General features: G+C 44.1%; 1 protein-coding gene across 2 annotated transcripts in view; it reads left to right on the top strand.

Annotated features, from left to right (window-relative positions):
• cdh11 (cadherin 11, type 2, OB-cadherin (osteoblast)) overlaps window positions 1–19,053 on the top strand; it is a 75,143-nt gene extending 56,090 nt beyond the window's left edge. For both annotated transcript variants that reach the window (XM_086122264.1, XM_086122263.1), the window contains 10 exons: window positions 2,609–2,776; window positions 5,370–5,557; window positions 11,308–11,421; window positions 11,876–12,015; window positions 12,094–12,230; window positions 13,856–13,977; window positions 14,093–14,210; window positions 15,264–15,515; window positions 16,372–16,523; window positions 16,617–19,053. In XM_086122264.1, the coding sequence (XP_085978390.1) occupies window positions 2,609–2,776; window positions 5,370–5,557; window positions 11,308–11,421; window positions 11,876–12,015; window positions 12,094–12,230; window positions 13,856–13,977; window positions 14,093–14,210; window positions 15,264–15,515; window positions 16,372–16,523; window positions 16,617–16,979 (1,754 nt within the window). In that variant the 3' untranslated portion in view covers window positions 16,980–19,053. The remainder of the gene's footprint in view (window positions 1–2,608; window positions 2,777–5,369; window positions 5,558–11,307; window positions 11,422–11,875; window positions 12,016–12,093; window positions 12,231–13,855; window positions 13,978–14,092; window positions 14,211–15,263; window positions 15,516–16,371; window positions 16,524–16,616) is intronic.
• Window positions 19,054–20,262: the final 1,209 nt, after the last annotated feature.

Below are 20,262 nucleotides of genomic sequence, written 5' to 3'. Positions count from 1 at the left end.
TACGGAACCTTTACGCCTGATTTGCTCAATGTTATCCTACAGGGTCGTCGTTTTAATTGCAAACAGCACCGTATCCCAATGCTGCCCCGTAAAAAAGAAACGCAGGCCTTCACAAAAATAAATAAATAAATACGATGACCATGATATAAAAAGTCAGCGGCACGTGGACTCAAAAGCGGTCAAAAAAAAAGAGCCGCATGTTCAGTTCGGCGGTTACTGAGTCCTGGCCTGACATTTGGACAGCACGAGGTGATAACGGAAGGATGTGTGTGGGGGGGGGGGGGGGGGGGGGTCCACACAGAGTAGAAATGAACTGCTTCTTTCACACACAGAAACGTCGAGTCGGTGCGAGTGGGGGGAGGGCGGACGGTTGGCGGGGTTTTGATGGTGGATTTGCGCAGAGTAAATCTTAGCTAATCAGAGCGGTGTCGGCCATTTGACTGGCGCGCATCCAAAGCTCACATTTCTAATTGGTTTGGAGATTATCAGCTTTGCGTGCTGTCTCTCTCTCACTCACACACACACACGTACACACAAAATCACCCGCACTTAGTGACCCATCGTGACCATAAACTTCAAAACACACCACCAGCTTATCGGCGTTTGAAATGTAGAAAAATAATAAGTCAGTTTATTTAGCTTGATTGATTCCGAAGTCAAAAGAATGATTTCTGGAGGGCACATTACACATTGCAACCGGATGAGTCGGCTGCGGCCCGGTTGCCGAGGTAACACGCAAAGACTCAAACATGCAATCACTTCCTCACCGTAGGAACGTGCCATCAACCAGATTGGCAGTCGGCGCAAACCTCCGTAGAATAATCCAGATTCTTCGCATGCATACCGCAGACTCATCATCCTCGAACTTTATTCGCCGTCCTGTGAAAGAAGCAACGAATAATACGGAATTAGGCCTTAGCTTTTCACGGCGAATCATCAAACTTGGGCACCACGCTGCGCTTTGGCAATTTAGCGTCGTCTATCTGTCGAGTCCACCTGGTGTCAAATAGGTAGCGATCGGATGAACTGCCTCGGAAAAGTTATTCTAGTTTAGCTCATACGAATCGCTGGAATTTGTCAACTCATCCCGGTGACATATCATGGTGGAACCACAAAAACTTTGCCGTTAAGGATTGTCCATCTGTCTCGTCCACCGATTGCAAATTTAGCGGCAACTATATTCATTCTCTAGCAGAGGTCTGTTCAAATACGACGGAAGCCGAGATACTAAAAGGTTTGTCTTTTATTTTGCTGCCATGCTCTGCCCACACGCCATGAAGAAAACTTATTAGGTTGGCAATTTAGCACAGACCAGCTGTTTAGTACCTGGTTTAAATTGGGATTTTAAAAAAAAATCCCCGAGAGAAGTATGTGTGAATAATCACAGGAGCAGAGTTAATAGAGCTTCCTTTTTTTTATGGTGAATAATCAAATTTGTCAGCCATGTTCCGCCCACAAACCACCATGAAAAGTCAAAACGATTGGCGATTTAGTGTGGTCCATCTGTCCACTACACCTGGTTCAAATTTGGTAGCGATGGGATCATTTCCCCGAGTCTGCCTCGGTTCGGCGCGCTCTCTTCAAACCAAACTTTGCTGCCACGCTCCGCCCACGCTCCAGAGGGAAGAAACGAGTCGCTTGGCAATTTATCGCTTGGCAACACGGTCCGTCCCGTCTCACTCCTGATTCAAATTTGATCACGATTGTTTTTAGAGAAGTCTGTTCAGCTTTCACGGGAGCAGATATGTTTAAAGCTTAGTTTTTTTGTTTGTTTTTTTTGGTGTGTTTTTTAATGGTGAGTCATCAAAATATGTCATCGGGTTTCACCCACATACCGAGATGACAACTCAAAAACTTGGCAATTAACGATAGTCCATCTGTGCGCTACACTTTGATTGAATGGAATTTACTGTACGACGAAACGGTTTGAACAAGTGCTGTTCGAACCAAAATACTTGACTTCCTGTTTTTTTTTTTTTTTTTGTTTTTTTTAAGCAATACAGGTTCCTAAAAGGAGAAGTGAAGAGGGAAAAAATCTTCATCTTCCAAGATGTGTATTATTGGAAGGAACATTTTTTACTCGACTTCCCCTTTTAATTTTTGGGTGTGATTTTGTCAAATTCATTTTTGTTGCGGGCCACTTTGTAGTTCCGTCTTCCCTTGGAGGGCCATTATGACAGTGAAACCACAAAAACGTTTAATCATCTTATCATATTATTACTTGTAGACACACAAAAAAAATAATGGATTACTAGTTTAGTAATCAGTCAACTGTAATAGTTTGTTCAATTACTGTTCAAATGAGTGTAAACAGGGTAAGAATATCATTGCAAAATCTCAATGTTATTTATGACACATGACAATTTGACATTTCGAAACGGAGTTTAGCAAGGATTGTATAAATTGACACACATAATTTGCTTTCACGGGCCACATAAAATGATGTGGCGGAACGGATTTGGCCCCCGGGCCTTGAGTTTAACACCTGGGTCATAAAACATGACGACCAATTCCCATGGCGCTAGGTGAAATTGACCATTATGACATCATCACCGTTATGATTGTGAAAGTGGACATTCAAAGGCATCGATTACCTTCACACCTGCAGGAATCATCCGCACGGCGCTGCCCAACATGGACCGCGAGGCCCGGCAGGAGTACGACGTGGTGATCCAGGCCAAGGACATGGGCGGCCACATGGGCGGCCTGTCGGGGACAACCGAGGTCAAAATCACACTCACCGACGTCAACGACAATCCACCCAAGTTCCCGCAGAGTGAGTGCATTGTCAATATTCTACACAGAACAGCCCATAATGGCATTGTGAAAAAAAAGTTAGCATTATTTTGTTTTAAGCACCAAGAAATCACATGTACATACTGCAAGTATTGTGAGTCTTTGCCACAAAGCTCAAAATTAAGCTCAGGTGTATCATGCTTTTACTAATCATCTTTGAGAGGTTTCTGAAGCTTAATCGAAGTCCACCGCTGGTAAACTGAGTTGATTGGACATGATTTGGAAAGGCAAACAACTGTCTTGATAAGGTCCCACGGGTGCCAGTTCATGTCAGAGCATCAAGCAAACATGAAGTGAAAGGAATTGTTTGTTGACTTCTGAAACAGGATTGTCTTCTTGAAGCACAAAGCTGGGGAAGATTAGGTGCCGATTTGTTGGCGTAACGGGGTTTGTACAAAGTATTAACGTCAGGGGTGCTAGTAATTGCGGCACCGCTGATTTGAATAAATTAAAATAATTATTTCTTAACCCTTTCAGGGACAGCGGTTACTACAGTGGCGGCTTATCATGGTATCAGGTTACAGGGTGCATGAAAGGGTTAATCTGGGATCCCCTCCACCCCCACTGAATAAATTCCACTTCAATTTTACCCCTTTTTTTGGTTCTATATTATTTCAGAAAAAAAGGAATTCATTTATAAACTAAATAATGCCAATAATTATGGGGGTATAGTGTTTGTCTGTTGAAATCTTTATTTGAGTCCCTTCAAGGATCCATCGTGAATACGCATGGAACCAAATTAGCTTCCATCGGCGATAAAGTGCAACACGGAGAGCAGTCGTTAAAAGGCGCAACAACAGTTAGTTCACGCTTAGATCACGACTATGAGCATCTGTAAAGGACGAGCAGAAGGAGCACCTGCGAGGAGAATGTTCCAGATGGCGCCAATGAGGATGCTGATTACATATTTAGCACTTTGAGAGAGGCAGTGGAGCTAAAAGATTTAAGCCCCCCCCCCCACATCAAAACAAAGCCATTTTGGTGTCCTTTTTAAATTATAATAATTATTATTGTTAGTGTTAAAAATATCATCCGCTTTGCAGTTTCTCAAAGACTTCCTGTCACTGTCATCATCCCCTTTTCAGCCAGCATCATGGAACAAGTATTGCGATGTGACTCCGATTCAATTCAGTTATACTGGAGGATTTTTTTTTTTTTTTTAGACTTGATCTGTCACATCGCTGTTGGCACCTATCAATTACTCGACAGACTCCTTTTGTGAGATTGCTGCCACCGGAGCAGCCTCGCTCGCCGCCCTGGAAAATGAAACGAAACGAGCTGCAATCCAGTCATACAAAAGACATCCTGACTTGAAAAGATGATTTCTGTGCCCGGGAAATAGTCGAGAAGTTAGCACCTCATCATGCTAACAATATCACTCGGTGAAACGTATGTGAGCGTTGATCTTACGTATGAATAGAACGCTATTGACACAAAGGGGGAAGAAATGGATGTTTTGTCAGTGGGAGAGGTAAACGTGAGAGAAATAGGGCAAAGGAGGGAGGAGAGGGAAGGACACACGCCGAGATGGGGAAGTGGAATGAGGGCGGCACAGAGGCAATAAGAATAAGAATGAGCAAGCATTGGCCCCGCAGTAGAGGTTGGAGCTGCAGCTCATTGGCATGAGACAAAAAGCATCCATCTCGTCACCTGCCCATTGATTCAACGCTACCTTGTTGCTATTTATCCTACTTCCACTATCACGATACCATTCTATCCAAAAACCCGACTCTTTCCCAATCCAACGTCCTAAATTAACTCTTTCATGCACCCCGTCACCTGGTAACATGATGAGCTGTCCACTGTAGTAACCGCTGTCCCTGAAAGGGTTCAGCAAACTGTTTCTGCCAATCCATCTATCAAGCTACTCGTCTATCAATTACCCTAAGATTTACACTGGGAAAAAAAAGTCCTTAGGATTTATTTAATTCGAATATGGACATTGGTTGCACATAATCTATGCAATATTCTTGTGCATTCCTCAAAAATAAACACATGATGGGTTTAATACATTCTAATCATGTGAAGCTGAAAATCAAATACAACCGTCTCGCTACACATCAACCAATCTAGTTATCGTTGACTATTGAACTACTTTTCTACATCTACCCGTCGCACATATCCATCTATCTACTGTGTACCCATTAACTAATCTACCCATCTATCAAACTCCCCATTTATCCAACTACCCATCCAGTACATTTCTATGCAACTATCTTCCACCCCGTCATCCCCCTATCAACCATCTATATCCATCTCCAGGCTTTCCCACCTCATTTTCTACCCATCCAACATATGCCTACCTGTTAAACTAGCAACTCAGCTGATCGGATCTCCACCTATCCGTCCTCCACCAACGGCCCCTGAAGTTTTACAAGTCTGAATCCAACAAAAAACTGCCACGCAGGCAATTTCTTTTTTTCCTTTTTCTAAAAAGACTGCAAGTGGCACAGGGTGGCCATTTATCCCGCGCTTACTCTATGCTCCTTGCACATGTTTTCATTTTTACCTGTTTGGCTGAGTATCTCATTCAATAAACTGTGGTCCCATCGGCCTTTTGCGTCACCCCGCAGGCGTGTATTCCATGTCCGTGTCGGAGGACAAAGTAGAGGGCGAGGAGGTGGGCCGTCTCAAGGCCAAGGACCCCGACATGGGTGACAACGGGCTGGTCAACTACCGGCTGACGGATGGAGACGGGCTGGGGATGTTTGTGCTCAGCACCGACTCGGAGACCAGGGAGGCCATCATCAAGCTAAAAAAGGTAAAGATGAAAAATTCATTAAAAATAAATGTTTTCTACTGCTGCCTGTTTAGACAGCAAACTACTGTAGTTGGTATCCCATACTGGTTGCTTCCAAATAGTGAAAGCGACAAGCCTAATATTTAAAAGAGAATGTAAAAAAAAACAATATATTCAATGTAAAAAATACAGCGCTGGATGGGTGGCTCGATGGGTAGATCAATGATCCAATGAAGGTGTTGACAGAATATAAGGAAAATAAAATTGTAAGAGCTTCGGAGGTCACAATCTTCTCAACACATGGACATGAGGTCTGTAACTCTACTTCCTGTCCAAATAGAACACAAAGCCAGCCAGCCAACTCACTTTTATTCATTCTGTGGGAAAATCTCTCTCTTGCCTGACTCGATCGATACAAATCTTCTTTTGTCTCAATGAAGCGGCTCAGCAGCACTCCGAGACTTTGGTGGGTTCAGCTTTTTTTTTCTTCCCCACTGCTTTCAGGAAATGAGAGCACGAATTACAAAAATAAAAATAAAATAAAAAATAAAACCGTTGGAGTGGCCCACGGCGATGTGGTTAACCTCAAGTTCAAGCGTCATCCAAAAGCAGTGCAGAGTGCGGTGGAGGCGGGCAGCTGTGCGACCAATCTAAATGCGACTGGAGCTCAAGTCTTGACCACATCCAATGCAGAGAAGACATGTGTGGTGACTTGTTGGCCCTTGGAAAAAAAAAATTAAAAAGATGAAGGTACTGGACATTCTCGTGTGGTCACACCGGGGAGGAGTCCCACTTTTCAGCCTTTTGTCCTGCTTTGAGCTCAGATTTTCCACTTCAAAATAGGGAACTAGGGAGAAACACCAGCACATTAAACGCATCAATCAGAATGGGGCATGCTAAAAAAACCAACAACTTGACGCATTTGACCAAGAGAAGACTGAGAGCAAGACAACAGAACGAGGTGTCTCCTGTATTTGCTTCTCTTAGGAGATGAGTTTTATTCTCGAGAAGACTGTGTATGTCAGGTATGATGCTTCAAATCGCAAAACAGCAAACACTGAGGAAATTTACGAGTGAGACTGTGAAATGCCGTTACAGTGACGTTCAGAACTAAGCACACAAAAAAAGTTTCTCCTTCTTACACTGAGGAAATTTACGAGTGAGACTGTGAAATGCCGTTACAGTGACGTTCAGAACTAAGCACACAAAAAAAGTTTCTCCTTCTTATCCTTTATTTACCCAAGTCATTAAATTCTTTGAGACTGAAACTGCATAAATGCTGCATTGAAAACATCAGTCAGAATAAGAGACGAATGTTGAGAAATGGAGAGGGAACAACAAAAATCAAGGCCCAACAACAGTCTGCTGCATACATTTCTTTCAGTTGACACGTTATTCAGGAGAATATGGGCCTGCTGCGACAAAATGGAGACTGAGGTACAATATTTTGGGAAGCAAAGTTTGGTGTGTTGCGACCACTTTATCGAGTTTAAAAAAAAAAAAAACAATAACCAATCTCTGATCCGATCAGATGATGGACCTATCTATTTAAACAACTTGTTTCTTTATTATTCAGTTGACCACTGCCATTCGCGGGGGATTGGGACTGGCTGGGCTACAAATTTTGGGTCACAATTTGTGTACAATTGACTGTCATTGAAATACAATGGGAAACAATAATAACAATTCATCCTAAAAATTCTCCCCAAAATGATGAGAAACACGATTTAGGGGAACAAACACCCCGCTCTGCAAAAAAAAAACCTCCAAGATTTTTTGTTGGATTATTAACAACGGCAACACAGAACGTCCCTGAAGTAATGAAATTCTGTTTGCTGTGGTTTTATTTTGCAGCTCTGATTAATGAAGTGATTGATTGATCAGCAAATTATAAATTCCTTCATTAGTTATTTTTACAGCCGATCACGAATTTTGCTTGAAATTAGCCAAAAGATTGCCTCATGTTATGTGTGGGGGCCATCAGAAGAAAATAGTTTGAAACTTGGAAACTGGAACAATATGATCCATTTAGCCACAATATGTGTGTGTGTCTGTGTGTGTGTTGAATGACAACAGAGAACAATCACCCCAAAAATCCTCATTCCGACTCCCTGCTACTCTTGTAATAACAGCATCAGAGCCCAAGGCTGATTTGAAGTGTGTGTGTGTGTGTGTGTTTATGCATGTTTATACATGTGTGTGTGTGAGTGAGAGAGGCTCACGTCATGAGACCCACTTGGACTCGATCTGATTACAGTGTCCTGATTCTGATGTGCCGCATCGTGATTATTGAGTACTGATGCCTCTCGGGGGAAATCATCACCTGTTGGCCACTAGAGGCGCACGCGCACACACACACGCACGCGCGCACACACGCACACACACACACACACACACACACACCTGAGCACTTTGAAATCAGCGTCGGGAGAAGCCTTCACTTATCTTCATTCTCCCTCTCACACATTAACGCACACCGGCATGAGCTTTAATCAACTATTCTCTTTCAACTGTGTCCTGACGAAAGCACTTTGTGGAATATTAAGAAGCCGTGCGTGTGTGTGCACGTGTGTGTGTGTGTGTCACTGTGAATATTGTCATGAATGAAAGTGAGCGAGCAATCCAGAGAGTGTGACCAAAGCGATGGAGAATGAAAGAAGTGGAACATGTCGGTGACGTGAGTTTCGTGCTGACGCGTTTTAAGTTCTGTCGGGCATTGTGACGTTTAAAAGGTGTGGGGGGCGGGGGGGGGGGTAGTCTGAATTACCGTGTGGTAACACGGCTATCTGGAAGATTTTTTTTCGCTCCGATTTGTGCGTGCAAACTTGAAATGCGAGCGTTGCATGCTGGCTTGACTCAACTCACTTCACATCGAGCAACATTTTGGCAGACATACAGCAATTCTGTCAACAACTATTTTTAAAAAGAGGCTTGAAGCTGTTTCTTGACATTCCCAGATGAAATTTGTTGCCCGACTAAACAAAGCAAACCAATCACATAGCTTAGCCTTTTAGTCCTCTAGCTTACTGCTAACACACCACAGAAAGACTATTGACTAGCATCTGTGTTCTTATTCTATAAGCAACAGATTTTTGATCACACACGGTGGCACAACACATCTAGATAGATAATATAACAGAAATTACAGGAATGTATTCTTCATCCTGTGTGGAGAATTATTAATATTACTGCTGGGAAATTGTTTTATCTCGGTCTCTCATTAAATCCGTATGTCTGGTTTGGATAATGGATGGAGGGATGGATTTTACTGCCCCCAGGTGACTAAGGCGCGCACACCAGAAAGAGCAGCCTAATGACCATTGAATTAAAGAAACATTATGACAGAAATATATTTTTTTAAAACGCTTGTTTTTGGGACTAAGCTGTAACGGATTCATGGGATTTCCATTCATTTCAATGGAGAAAGACGATTTGAAAATCAAGTGTTTTAAGTTGTGTTATATTTAGCATTTCCAAATTCCATACTGTATTCACTCCCTTGACACCAATTACTGTTTTTTTTTTAATCAACTGGCGAGGAATTACATGGAAAATAAAAGTGGAGGACTACTGTATCACTCTGGATTTTTTTTCAACATTTTTATAGAGAACAACCATGTCTAAAACGTTTAAAATCTCCCTGCTGTTAACCTTTTACGAGTCAACAAGTTCACTTGAGTTTGACGCATCCGCGTCGGGGACGGCAGGCAGCTCGTCGAGACGGAACAGATGTTTTGCGCCACTCCGTAATACCACTAATTAAATCTGTGATCACTTAACTGCTGTCATCACGCCGCTCGTAAAAATACCCAGTTAATGCACCGAGCCACATTTGGCTACAGGAGCTCGACGAGCCGCGTCTGACGATTAGCTGAAAGGTGAGCTGGTCGACGACTTTAAACATGGTGGCTGTGCTCAGAATCTATCCAGTATCCTGTCCTCACTAAATGCCACAATGTGTCTTGAAAAGTAGTGATCGCTAAAAAAAATTTAAATAAAAATAGGTGTAAAACTCAACACATCCCAACACATTCTGAGTCGTAGCAGGGGTGTGGCTGAGTGATGACATCAAAAAGCTCATCTGCTTGTGAAGATTCGAGCATTTGAGTTTTGCCCTGCAGCAGCTTCTTGCGAGCGTTTTCATTTTGTATTTCCGTTCATCCCGGCAAGTGTGGCTCTCCTTGCCCACATGCAAGGGCATTACAGTGCCTTCATTCATGACATCATTTTTCTATTCGCTTCAGTCAAGCCGTGGCCTAGCCGAAAAGTATTCATACCTAAAATTTTCACTTGGAATCAAACAAGAGGAGCACGGTGTTAAAAAAATAAAATAATAGAACTCAATATTATGCCTTTTTTTTAATAAGAGACTATGAGACCCCAAGTGTTACCGTCCGGTTTACTGCTTAGACTTCATTGCAGAAAATCCCGCTTGACATAGATAGGATGTTAAAAATCGAGACGGGGTGTTCAAGGCTTTTTCCCGGCATCCAGATTGAATGATTAGGGAAAAGGGAATGAGTAAATGATTCGGAACGCACCCCGTGTCTTGCCGAGCATTTTAATCCATGCTAACACCTGCTAAATCATTTCTGTGTGAGTGTGGAGAGCTCATACATGTATAGTTGGTCTGGCTGAGCTCTCGCCGGACTTCTAGCTCTGCCTCCTCGCGCTGGGATTCCATTAAACGATGCTGCGGACTGCCGATGAGGAGATCAAGCTCCCACCCGGGACTCTTGCCACGTTAGCGCTCCCGCAGCTGCTGGAAAAACTGTGTCGGGGGAGGAGAAAGCGTGTTATTATCTAGCTTTCTCGGGAGAAGGATTGATGCGGCGAAGAGTGTGTTATTTACGGTCATTACGGAGACAACAGAGATGTGGATAAGCCCGAAACTGGTACGCTTGGCAGAGCGCAAGAGCACATTATGGTTTTTGTACAATGGCTGACAAGGCATAACTTGAAACTTTCCTTGGAGGAGGTTTCAACCGGTAGTTCTCAAACTTGGAGTTCGCAAAGCCGTAGCTTTAAGCAGTAGATTATTCTTGTAGTATTACATATCGACATATAAAGACCTGCACACCGATAAAACAAACCTGATAACCAACCTTAGCACCGGGCGAGTTAAGCACTTTAATTTGATCGTGACATATCGTCCCATAAAGCTGCCAAAGGTTTGATTTTCTTTAGAAAAAAATGCATACTTTTTGAGGCGAGAGTATAGTCCCATTTTCAAAGTGTAATGGCTTTAGTTTCATCACATTACATCGTTTTCTCTAAAAAGTTAAAAAGAAAAACGTCATGTCTACCATTCTCTCGAAATTGGGTCATTTGTTCATTTCTACTCTTCCCAAGCACAGTTCACTATCCGCGTGATTGGCGATTGCGTGTCAGTGGTTTCCCACTAACATAGAGAAATTGAATCACAGCTCTGCTCCAATATCAGCCAATTGAATCTGTGGCTGACGGCAGGCATTTTAACACTGGACTCGAACGCTGCTTTAAGACCTAATCAACAGTGCTCTCGAAATAATGGGGGGGGGGGGGGGGGGTATTCGAACACATCTTTTGGGGTTCCCTAGTTTTACTTGTCAATCACCGCAGGACTGCAACAGCTGCCAGCCGCATCCATGCAGCAACAGCTCCCCCTAGCAGCAGAAGAGAACACCGCACCGGGCAGACCAACTGGTGCTTGGCTATGATGTGAAATCATTGTGGCAATGTGAAGTGAGGATGTCTTTTTTTATGTGCGTGTGCATGTGTGTCTTCCTCAGCGTGTGGATTTTGAGACCAAGAGGTCGTACACGCTTAAGGTGGAGGGCTACAACGTGCACGTCGACCCCCAGTACCTGGCCTGGGGGCCGTACAAGGACGAGGCCACGATAAAGGTAAGGCTGCGGGAGGATGTTCGAGATCACAGATGTCAAACGCTGGCCCTTAAGGGCCGCGATCCGACATGTTTTAGATGTCTTCCTCTTCCAACACACCTGATTCAAATGATCAAGCTCATCAGAGAGCTTTGCAGAAGCCTGATAACGATCCTGATCATTTGTAGTCAGATTTGTTGAGGGGGGGCATCTAAACCAGATTGAACAGGGGCTCTCGAGGACTGGACTTGGTCAGCCCAACCGTAATGGGCATATTAGATACAAAAGTATCGAATATGATGGTGCAATTTTCTAATGTGGTCCCACACAGAAAATTTAGTCAGGCCCATAAAGATTGTGACATGGACACGTTATCTTTCTGGCTCAAAGCGCTACCGCAATGGATTTGAAAGTAAACAAAGATGAGCTTTATTCACTTTTTAACACGTGGTTGCAAATCCTTGTCTTTTTGCAGATTTCAGTGGAGGATGCAGACGAGCCACCCGTATTTGTGGCACCCTCGTATACGTTTGAAGTGGAGGAAAACGCCCCCGCCGGTACTCAGGTGGGACGAGTCCACGCCAAGGACACGGACATCGACAACAACCCAGTCAGGTATGACAACATCGAGATGTCATTGCTATTTGAATTGAGGCCGGATGGGACTTCAAGTTTGTGAACACATGTTTGCAGGTACATGATTCCACGGTACACGGATGTGGAGCAGTTCTTCAGTGTCAACTCGGAGGATGGCATGATCACCACCACCAGACCGCTGGATCGAGAGACTCAGGCTTGGCACAACATCTCTGTGTCGGCCACTGAGATAGGTGAGGCATTGTGGGGGTTCTGCGCTCCTTGAGTGTGGAGCACAGAATAGAAAACAGAGCGGGGGAGAGAACTCGACTTTTGGGAATGTGTTTGATCTGACACTTCCCTGGGATGGGTAACGATGTGAGCAGACTGTGAAAGTTTAGTCGACGGGTGCAGTTAGAAATGGACGTTTGCGCCACTGTGGAAGTGAGTGTTTTTATAAGTAACTGCAAGAGGAGCTCCACTTGGGGATGACACAAAATTGGCCACTGTAAAGTGGGCCCTTGGGAGACCGCTTTCCACCCTCGACCGTGCATCTGTGTGTGACAATGCAATAACTTCAAATAAAAATGGCCAAAGCAAAAAAAAAAAAATCCTAGTTGACCCGCGGGGCCTCTTGCGTTTCGGCCCAACAACACCCCCTTCTGCCAAACCCCGCAAAAAACCCAGCGAGTCACGAGCGGCCCCACCCTGGCATTCTGCGGCCGGCAGCTCTGGCTCTCAAAGTGCCGTGCGGTTTCCCCGCGGCGCTGTCGACGCCAGACGGCCAGATGGAAACGGGCTCGCGGCCCGCAGAGTCAGGCTACACTAACCACTAACGGGGCTCTGGTAAGCTAAGTAGAAGCCTGCTAATGACGGGGTGCTGGAAAAAATCAAATAAGAGGGTCCAGTCGCGAGAGAAACTGAGCTGCAGTTTCCGTTCCTAAAAAAACAAATGTGCTTAAAAACTACCGATGGGAGGCTTGATGGGAGCCGATTCCTATTTATGTGTCATGCACAGTATGGTGGGGCAAAAGGAGGTATATGTGTTTTTTTTAAAGGAAGGAAGGAAGGGAGATGAAAAAAACTATATGAAAGGTAGAAAAGAAGAAAAGCGGGAAGGATGGCAAGAAAAAAATGTAGGGCAGCTGGATGGAAGGAATCATGAAAGAAAAGAAAGGAGGGCTGAAGAGTCACAAGGAAGGAAGGAAGGAGACAAGAATGTATGAAAGTAAGTAATGATGTCACAAGGATATATACTACAAAGGGAAGGAGGAAAGCAGGAATAATGAAGGATGGAAGGGAGGAAGGAATGCATGAATGTAGGAAAGGAAGGAAGAAAAATAGGGAGCGAGGATAGATGGAAGGAGGGAGGCAGGAGGGAAGGATGGAGCAGGGAAGAGAGGAAATGATGGGGTGAGGAAGGAAGCAAGGAGGGGAAAAGGAAGGATGAAAACAGATGGGAGCCAAAGTTGTTTGAAAGGAAAGAAGGAAGAGAGGACTAATGGATTGAAGTTAACTCATTCACTCCCAAAGACGTTTTTAAACGTCTTTTCAGACTTGGTTCAGAATTAGCTGGGACTGAATGAGTTAAGTGGGAAAAGATGAAATCCCGCAAAACGGAAGGATGGAAGAACAGAAGGAAGGAAGGAAGGAAGTAGTTTGTCGACCTATCACATCCCTTTTTTGTGGTGACTGTGAAGGATTACGCAACCTCTGCGAATGTTTGTGTGAGACGCGTGGGAGGCAGCACTCATGGAAGCCTTGTAAATGTGGGATGCCGGAAAGAAACCCTCCGGCTTGATTGACAGGCAGTGTGGCCGGACGGAATGTACTCCTGCGTTAGCTTGCAAGCTGACATTGTGTACGTGCGTCTGCGTAGGAGGCCACCACCAGGACACCAAAGTGCGCGTGAACATCAAAGTGAAAGACAGGAACGACAACGCTCCAGAGTTTGCCACCAACAATGAAGTCCTCATGTGTGAAAGTGTTGCACCGGGAAAGGTAAGGGATGGAGATTATTATGGAAATGACTTTTGGAACCCAAATTGTCATTTGTAAGCCTGAAAGGGTTTAAAAAAAGTGTGTGTGTGTGTGTGTGTGTGTGTGGTCTTCCCAGATTATAGAAACGGTCAGCGCAGTGGACAAAGATGAAATGGCCCATCGTCAACACTTCACCTTCAGCCTGGCGCCAGAGGTGGCCCACAACCACAACTTCTCCCTTAAAGACAACAGAGGTGAGCCTGCTTTCTTGCATTAATAGCCTCCTTCATGCCGCACACACACACAAACACGGCCAGAGTTCCTAAGGGGGGGCCGCATTAATCACATTGCGGTCTCGCTCCATCTGTCCGTACGTCTTCGGAGGGGGCGGCGTGATTGAATTAAGCTACGGGAGAAGCTTCAAGTAGCAGCCACAGCGTGGAAGTCGTGGACACCGAGATGGAATCCAGCGTGTAGAATAGACAATGAAATAGAAGCAAAGGCACGAGACAGACGTGTCGGCGGTTTCGCGCTTAGCAACAGATGACGCTTCCATCTGAGCAAATGACTCGTTGCTCTTTTGTATTCAAGGCTGCTCACTGAGTGTCTTTTTCAAGTGTCTCCTTTACTTAGTTTCCCAAAAGGAGTATTTTGGCATTTGCTATTTGGAAAGCGGATTTGAAACCTCAATGGAAAACTCTTATTGGAAACATGTATCCTGATTTGAAATCCTAATTGGAAACCCGCATGCTGGTTTAAAACCTTCACTTTGTGATCATTTAACCTTGAATTCTTCTTCTGAAATTCATTCTGAAAAAACGTAAAAGCCTATTCTTGGTTTGAAACGCTGATTTAAAACCTTTATTCTGGCTTTGAATCAAAATTGGCCAATTATACCCTCGCTAAAAACATGAACCAGGCTTTCAAGCCTATTTTGAAACTTTAACTTGACTATCAGTGTCTTGACTAGTCCCGTACCAATCCAAAATCCAAATTTGAGATACTAAACCAGTCTTGAGACCTTAATTTTGAAACCACAACGCTGGTTCGAAAACTTGACCTTTGTTAGAGTCCAGATTAAGAACCCTAATTTGAAACCCTAAATCAGCTTTAAAACCCTACTTGCAAGCCCTAGCCCTGGCTTCAAACCCAAATTAGAAAGCACAACCCTTGTTTGAAACCTTCAACCTGACCAAAACCCAAATATGACACTCAGGAAAGCCCCCGCCCTGTATTTGCACACAATTCCCAAATTGAGATGTTTGAATGTGCGTTGACCATCCGGCATTTGTCTTCCCTCCCCACAGACAGCACGGCCAGCATTTACGTGCTGCGTCAGGGTTTCAGCCGCCTGACGCAGGACGTCTACTTCCTGCCGGTGGAGATCAACGACAACGGCGTTCCAGCCATGAGCAGCACCGGCACGCTGACCGTACGCGTTTGCTCCTGCGACAGCAAGGACACCATCTTGTCCTGCAACGTGGAGCCCTACGTGCTGCCCGCCGGCCTCAGCACGGGCGCGCTCATTGCCATCTTGGCCTGCATCGTCATCCTGCTGGGTAAGGCGGAAAATATCGGGTGAAGTTCTGACACTTCTTTAATCCTTTTATGCACCCTGTAACCTGATAATACGATACGCCGTCTACTGTAGTAACCGCTGTTCCTGAGAGGGTTAAAATCAATTGCCTTGAGTTCACTCAACTTTCTTTTTGTTTTTTTTAAACAGTGTACGTGATTTAGAGTTGAAGTTATATAAATTCCAACTATCTACAAGGCAGTGAAGGTTTCTGACAGTGACTAGATGAGGTTAGAAGTGGGCAGGGAGCTTGTACTTGGAGGCCAAAGGCAAACCGTTACACAAATAGTGAGTCGGCACCTTGAAGAATATAAATCACGGCATCAATTGGTTGACGTCGACTCGACTATCATTGCCCAGTGTCGACTACAACAATCTAAAAGTCTTTCAGCCACTAGTGGGAACAGGTTAGGGTTAGGGCTTAACCTTAGCTGAGGTTTAAAATGAACAGGGTAGATGTCAGGGTTAGTTCCTAGACTTTGGACCACAATTAAATGTGCACATATGACCAAACTAAATTACCGTATTGGCCCCAATATAAGACGGCCCTGATTATAAGACGACCCCCACTTTTTTAGTCTTATTTCAATGCAAAAAACACCGTCTTATATTCGGGCCAATATGGTAAATTGTATCCAAAATTGAACTGTCAGAGATTTGGTTACTGCGAGTGGCTGGGAACCGGTTCAGGGTGTCCCCCGCCAACTGCCCGAAGACAGCTGGGATAGGCTACAGCATGCCCCGCGACCCTCGTGAAGATAATGCTGATCAGAAAATGGATGGATGGATTTGGTTCCAAGTTTGTTGAACGACAAGTTTGATTGTGTGCCCCCGCGCAGTCATCGTGGTGTTATTTGTGGCACTGCGGCGTCAAAAGAAAGAGCCTCTGATCGTCTTTGAGGAGGAGGACATCCGAGAGAACATCATCACCTATGACGACGAGGGAGGTGGCGAGGAGGACACGGAGGCCTTCGACATCGCCACGCTTCAGGTAAGCCGGTCTTCAAAGTCTCATTTGAATCCGTAAAACTGTCGAGCAGCCGAACTCTTGCTCAGAAAACCCTGACATTGCGTCCCTTTTCAGAATCCAGATGGCGCCAATGGCTTCCACCCGAGGAAGGACATGAAACCGGAGCTCCAGTTTCCCCAGCGTCCCGGCGGCCACCCGGCAGCCAACAGCGTGGACGTGGACGACTTCATCAAGACACGCGTGGCCGAGGCCGACAGTGACCCCACCGCACCGCCCTACGACTCCATCCAGATCTACGGCTACGAGGGCCGGGGCTCACTGGCCGGTTCGCTCAGCTCTCTAGAATCGGTGACCACCGAGTCCGACCTGGATTATGACTACCTGCACAGCTGGGGTCCGCGCTTCAAGAAGCTGGCCGATTTGTATGGCACCAAAGACTGCTCCGTTCACGACGGTGATGACGACGATGACTGTTAACGTTGGGACCCCACCCTCCTTCCCCCAAAATAATAACACATTTCCGATGATTCCACAAAGATTTTGTCTCCAACGCCTTCCCAACTTTCTCCCATTTCCTCCCAAGTAACAGATGCCGAGAGCTCCCGACTTCACTTCTCACGGATCGGAGCAGAATCGGGCGGGAAAAATGTATTGCGTCACCCGTGTGTTTGGACTTTAATTAGTGCAAAAAAAAAAGAAAAAAAGAAAAAAACTGTCTAGCTGAAATTAGAGGTTGTGTACACTTTTGTGGACTGGATTCACAAACATCTTTGAGGTTTTACTCTACTGACGGGGTCCTACAGACCACTGTCCCAGCTGGACCGCCGGTCCCGCCGTTTGTTGTTGCTGTGCGATACTGCTAAGGACTCTGGGTTGTTGATACTGTCTTGGCAGTACGGTGGCCTTAAAATAAATCAACAACAACTCCGGAGGCCAACACACACAATACGAGTCCAACGACATAGGACGCTTTCAGTAGCTACAAACACCAGGACTGGGGCTCTGAGGTGAAAAAACAAACAAACAAACAAACAAAAACCAAGATGGACCAGATTGGACGTCAAAACTGTGGATGCCGATTTTTTTTTTGATCCTTCGCTCCTGTTTCCTATCAATCACTTCCGCCTAGGGTTGCAAAGAGATGACATATTTCCAGTGAATTTTGGGTAAATTTCCATGGGCAGATAACTGAGGAATTTTGAAAAATATTCCAAACTGCAACCTTTCCACAGGAATTAACTAGTAATATGAAGTCATTTAATGAAGCGGTACCATATTCATGCATACATTTAAAAAAAATGTTTAAAAGTTTTGCCATCCATACAAAATGCATTAGCTCTCCTTGCCCACCCACAAGGGCATGACATTCCCTTAACTCATTCACTGCCAGCCATTTTCAAACAAGAGTGATGCATATTGTCAGCTATTTAGAGCATTTCACTGACTTTTTTTTCAAACCTACACAATAAGTGGAATATTGTCTCGCACCAGATTTAAAAAAATATATATATATATTTTTTTTTTTTGCTTTTTCCATTCATTAGGAATCAAACATGAGAGGGTGTTGGGTGTCAAAATAATGTTTTAAATGTAAAATTCCCGTTCATCTCCATGGAAAGTTTCCAACTGTGAAAATGCCCACAATTTTGCAACCCTACTTCCGCCACTGATGATGATGATCAATCATAAATGAGTAAAAACCTGTGAGATCTTCAATATCGCCTTAACAGACACTCGCAGTGCATTCTATTGATCCGTTGTTGTGCTTTTGTTCATTTTTCAAGTCAACAGCGCAAGCTAGCTAGCCTCCATGTTTGCAGAGAATGTGCAAAACGAGTGGTGGGTTACACTCGTGAAAACAAAACAGGATGTGACGTGTTTTCGGAAAGGCCGGGCGACATCTGTTGCATCAACATGTGTTGCAATCATTTCCGAAAAACATTTGCCCACCCCCTACCACCACCCCCCATCCCCAGAAACCAGGACGTCATTTTTTTAAGTGGTTAAACTTCTTTTTTTTATTACAATATTATTATTATTATAATTATTATCAGTTTTTTTATCAGTATTATCATTATTATTATTATTTTGACTGTTGTATGATTTGGAAATGCATTTTTAGCTCTTTATCTGATTTTACGCCAAAGGGTTAAGCCTTGGTTTGTTTTGCTTTTTTTGCCTTTTTGTTTTTTGGGGTTTTTTTTCCCGTCATTTGGCGTTTCATCGTGGTTCCTCCGCACTCGAGAGGAATACGGCGAAGCGACCTGTTAGTCGCTCCAGAGAAAACGCCTGGTTTTTATTCTTCTGTCAAGTTTTATGGTACCAATTTGTACAATTTTAAAAGTTCTTATTTTTTAGTATACATGCAGAATATTCCAGTATTACGACAAAAAAACATGTTACAATTAAAAAAAAGAAAAAAAACAACAAAATGAGTCAGCATCACACTTATATTTTCTGAACATTGTACTGTTGATTTACTATGTGCTTCAATCTACGAAGCGAAAAAAAAACAAACTTTGAAATAAATGCTCTTTTTACGAAATGAGAATGACAAGTGTATATAAATAAATACGACATTACACAAGGATGTTGGGGTTGTGAACCGGGGGAAATTACACAACTCTGTTACGTGACTGGAGGATCGGAGGCCTGCCCATTTACCGATGTTTTGTAGAGTGAACCAATTAAAAAAAGATCACCCGACGTAGCAGCTCGAAGGAAGCCTCTTCTATTATCGTTCATATGATTACACTTTGTGTGTCGGATGCAGGGTGGGAGTGATCCCAGGCCCACTGAAGCCTGATTACTTTTTAAATCAAGACGTGGCACTTGAGTAAACAGGGATGCGTGTGTGTGTGTGTGTGTGTGTCTCGGATGGATGTCCTTGGGTGGTCCAACAGAGACTTAATTAAGCATCTGCGGGTCTATGGTGTGTCAGCGTGCGGTTGTGCGGTAGGCCGCTCATTTTCGTTTGTGTTTCAACTTTCCCCGACGTCCTTGAACACAACACGCAGAAAGAAAACTGATGTGCAAAATGATGCCATTGAGCTTATCAGTCAAATGTCAGATAATCTAAAAGTAATATACCAAACTCAGCCAACCACACTTTCTCTATCAATCCATTGCTCCTTCCATCAGACATCCATCGTTCAATGGAGCACCACCCTCATCCATCCGCCTGTCCAGCATTTAGACATTTTCATCCATCAATCCATTCATCATCCATCCTTCCATAAATTCATGACAACCACACCATCATGCATCCAACCACCCATTCATCCATCCTTGCATCCATCAATTGCATCCCCCAACCCCATTCATCCACCTAACCATCAACCATCCATCCGACCATCGATTCATTCCTCATTTGTCACTAAATACATCTCACAAATTTTATCCATGATCCATCCATTTGTCACCAATGTCATCCTTCCATCGAGCCATTCATCATCCATCTATCACAGCATCACCAACCTTACTCATCCACCTGTCCGTCATCCAGTCATTTGAATATCAATAATCCCACCCTTCAGTTTTACACCTTGGTGGCAAAGTATGACTTTTTGTGGTCAACTACTACCTTCTGAAATACAAATATGACATGTTTGTAAACCAAAAAACCTGTTCGAGCGACGCATTGAAAATCAAACCAATCGTCTTAAAAGCAAACTATTGCCTCTAAAATCTAAAGCATAATATGGCTTTTTGTAAATTCTAATTTTGGCATCTTGTATTTCTCAGCCAAATACCAAAGAGC

This window comes from Hippocampus guttulatus, chromosome 10 (genome assembly GCF_054856545.1).
Source record: "Hippocampus guttulatus isolate MCC_2025c chromosome 10, RoL_Hgut_1.0, whole genome shotgun sequence".
In the NCBI taxonomy this organism is placed as follows: Eukaryota; Metazoa; Chordata; class Actinopteri; order Syngnathiformes; family Syngnathidae; genus Hippocampus; species Hippocampus guttulatus.
The sequence above is the reverse complement of the archived record's forward strand: the minus strand, read 5'-3'. Positions and strand labels throughout refer to the sequence as shown.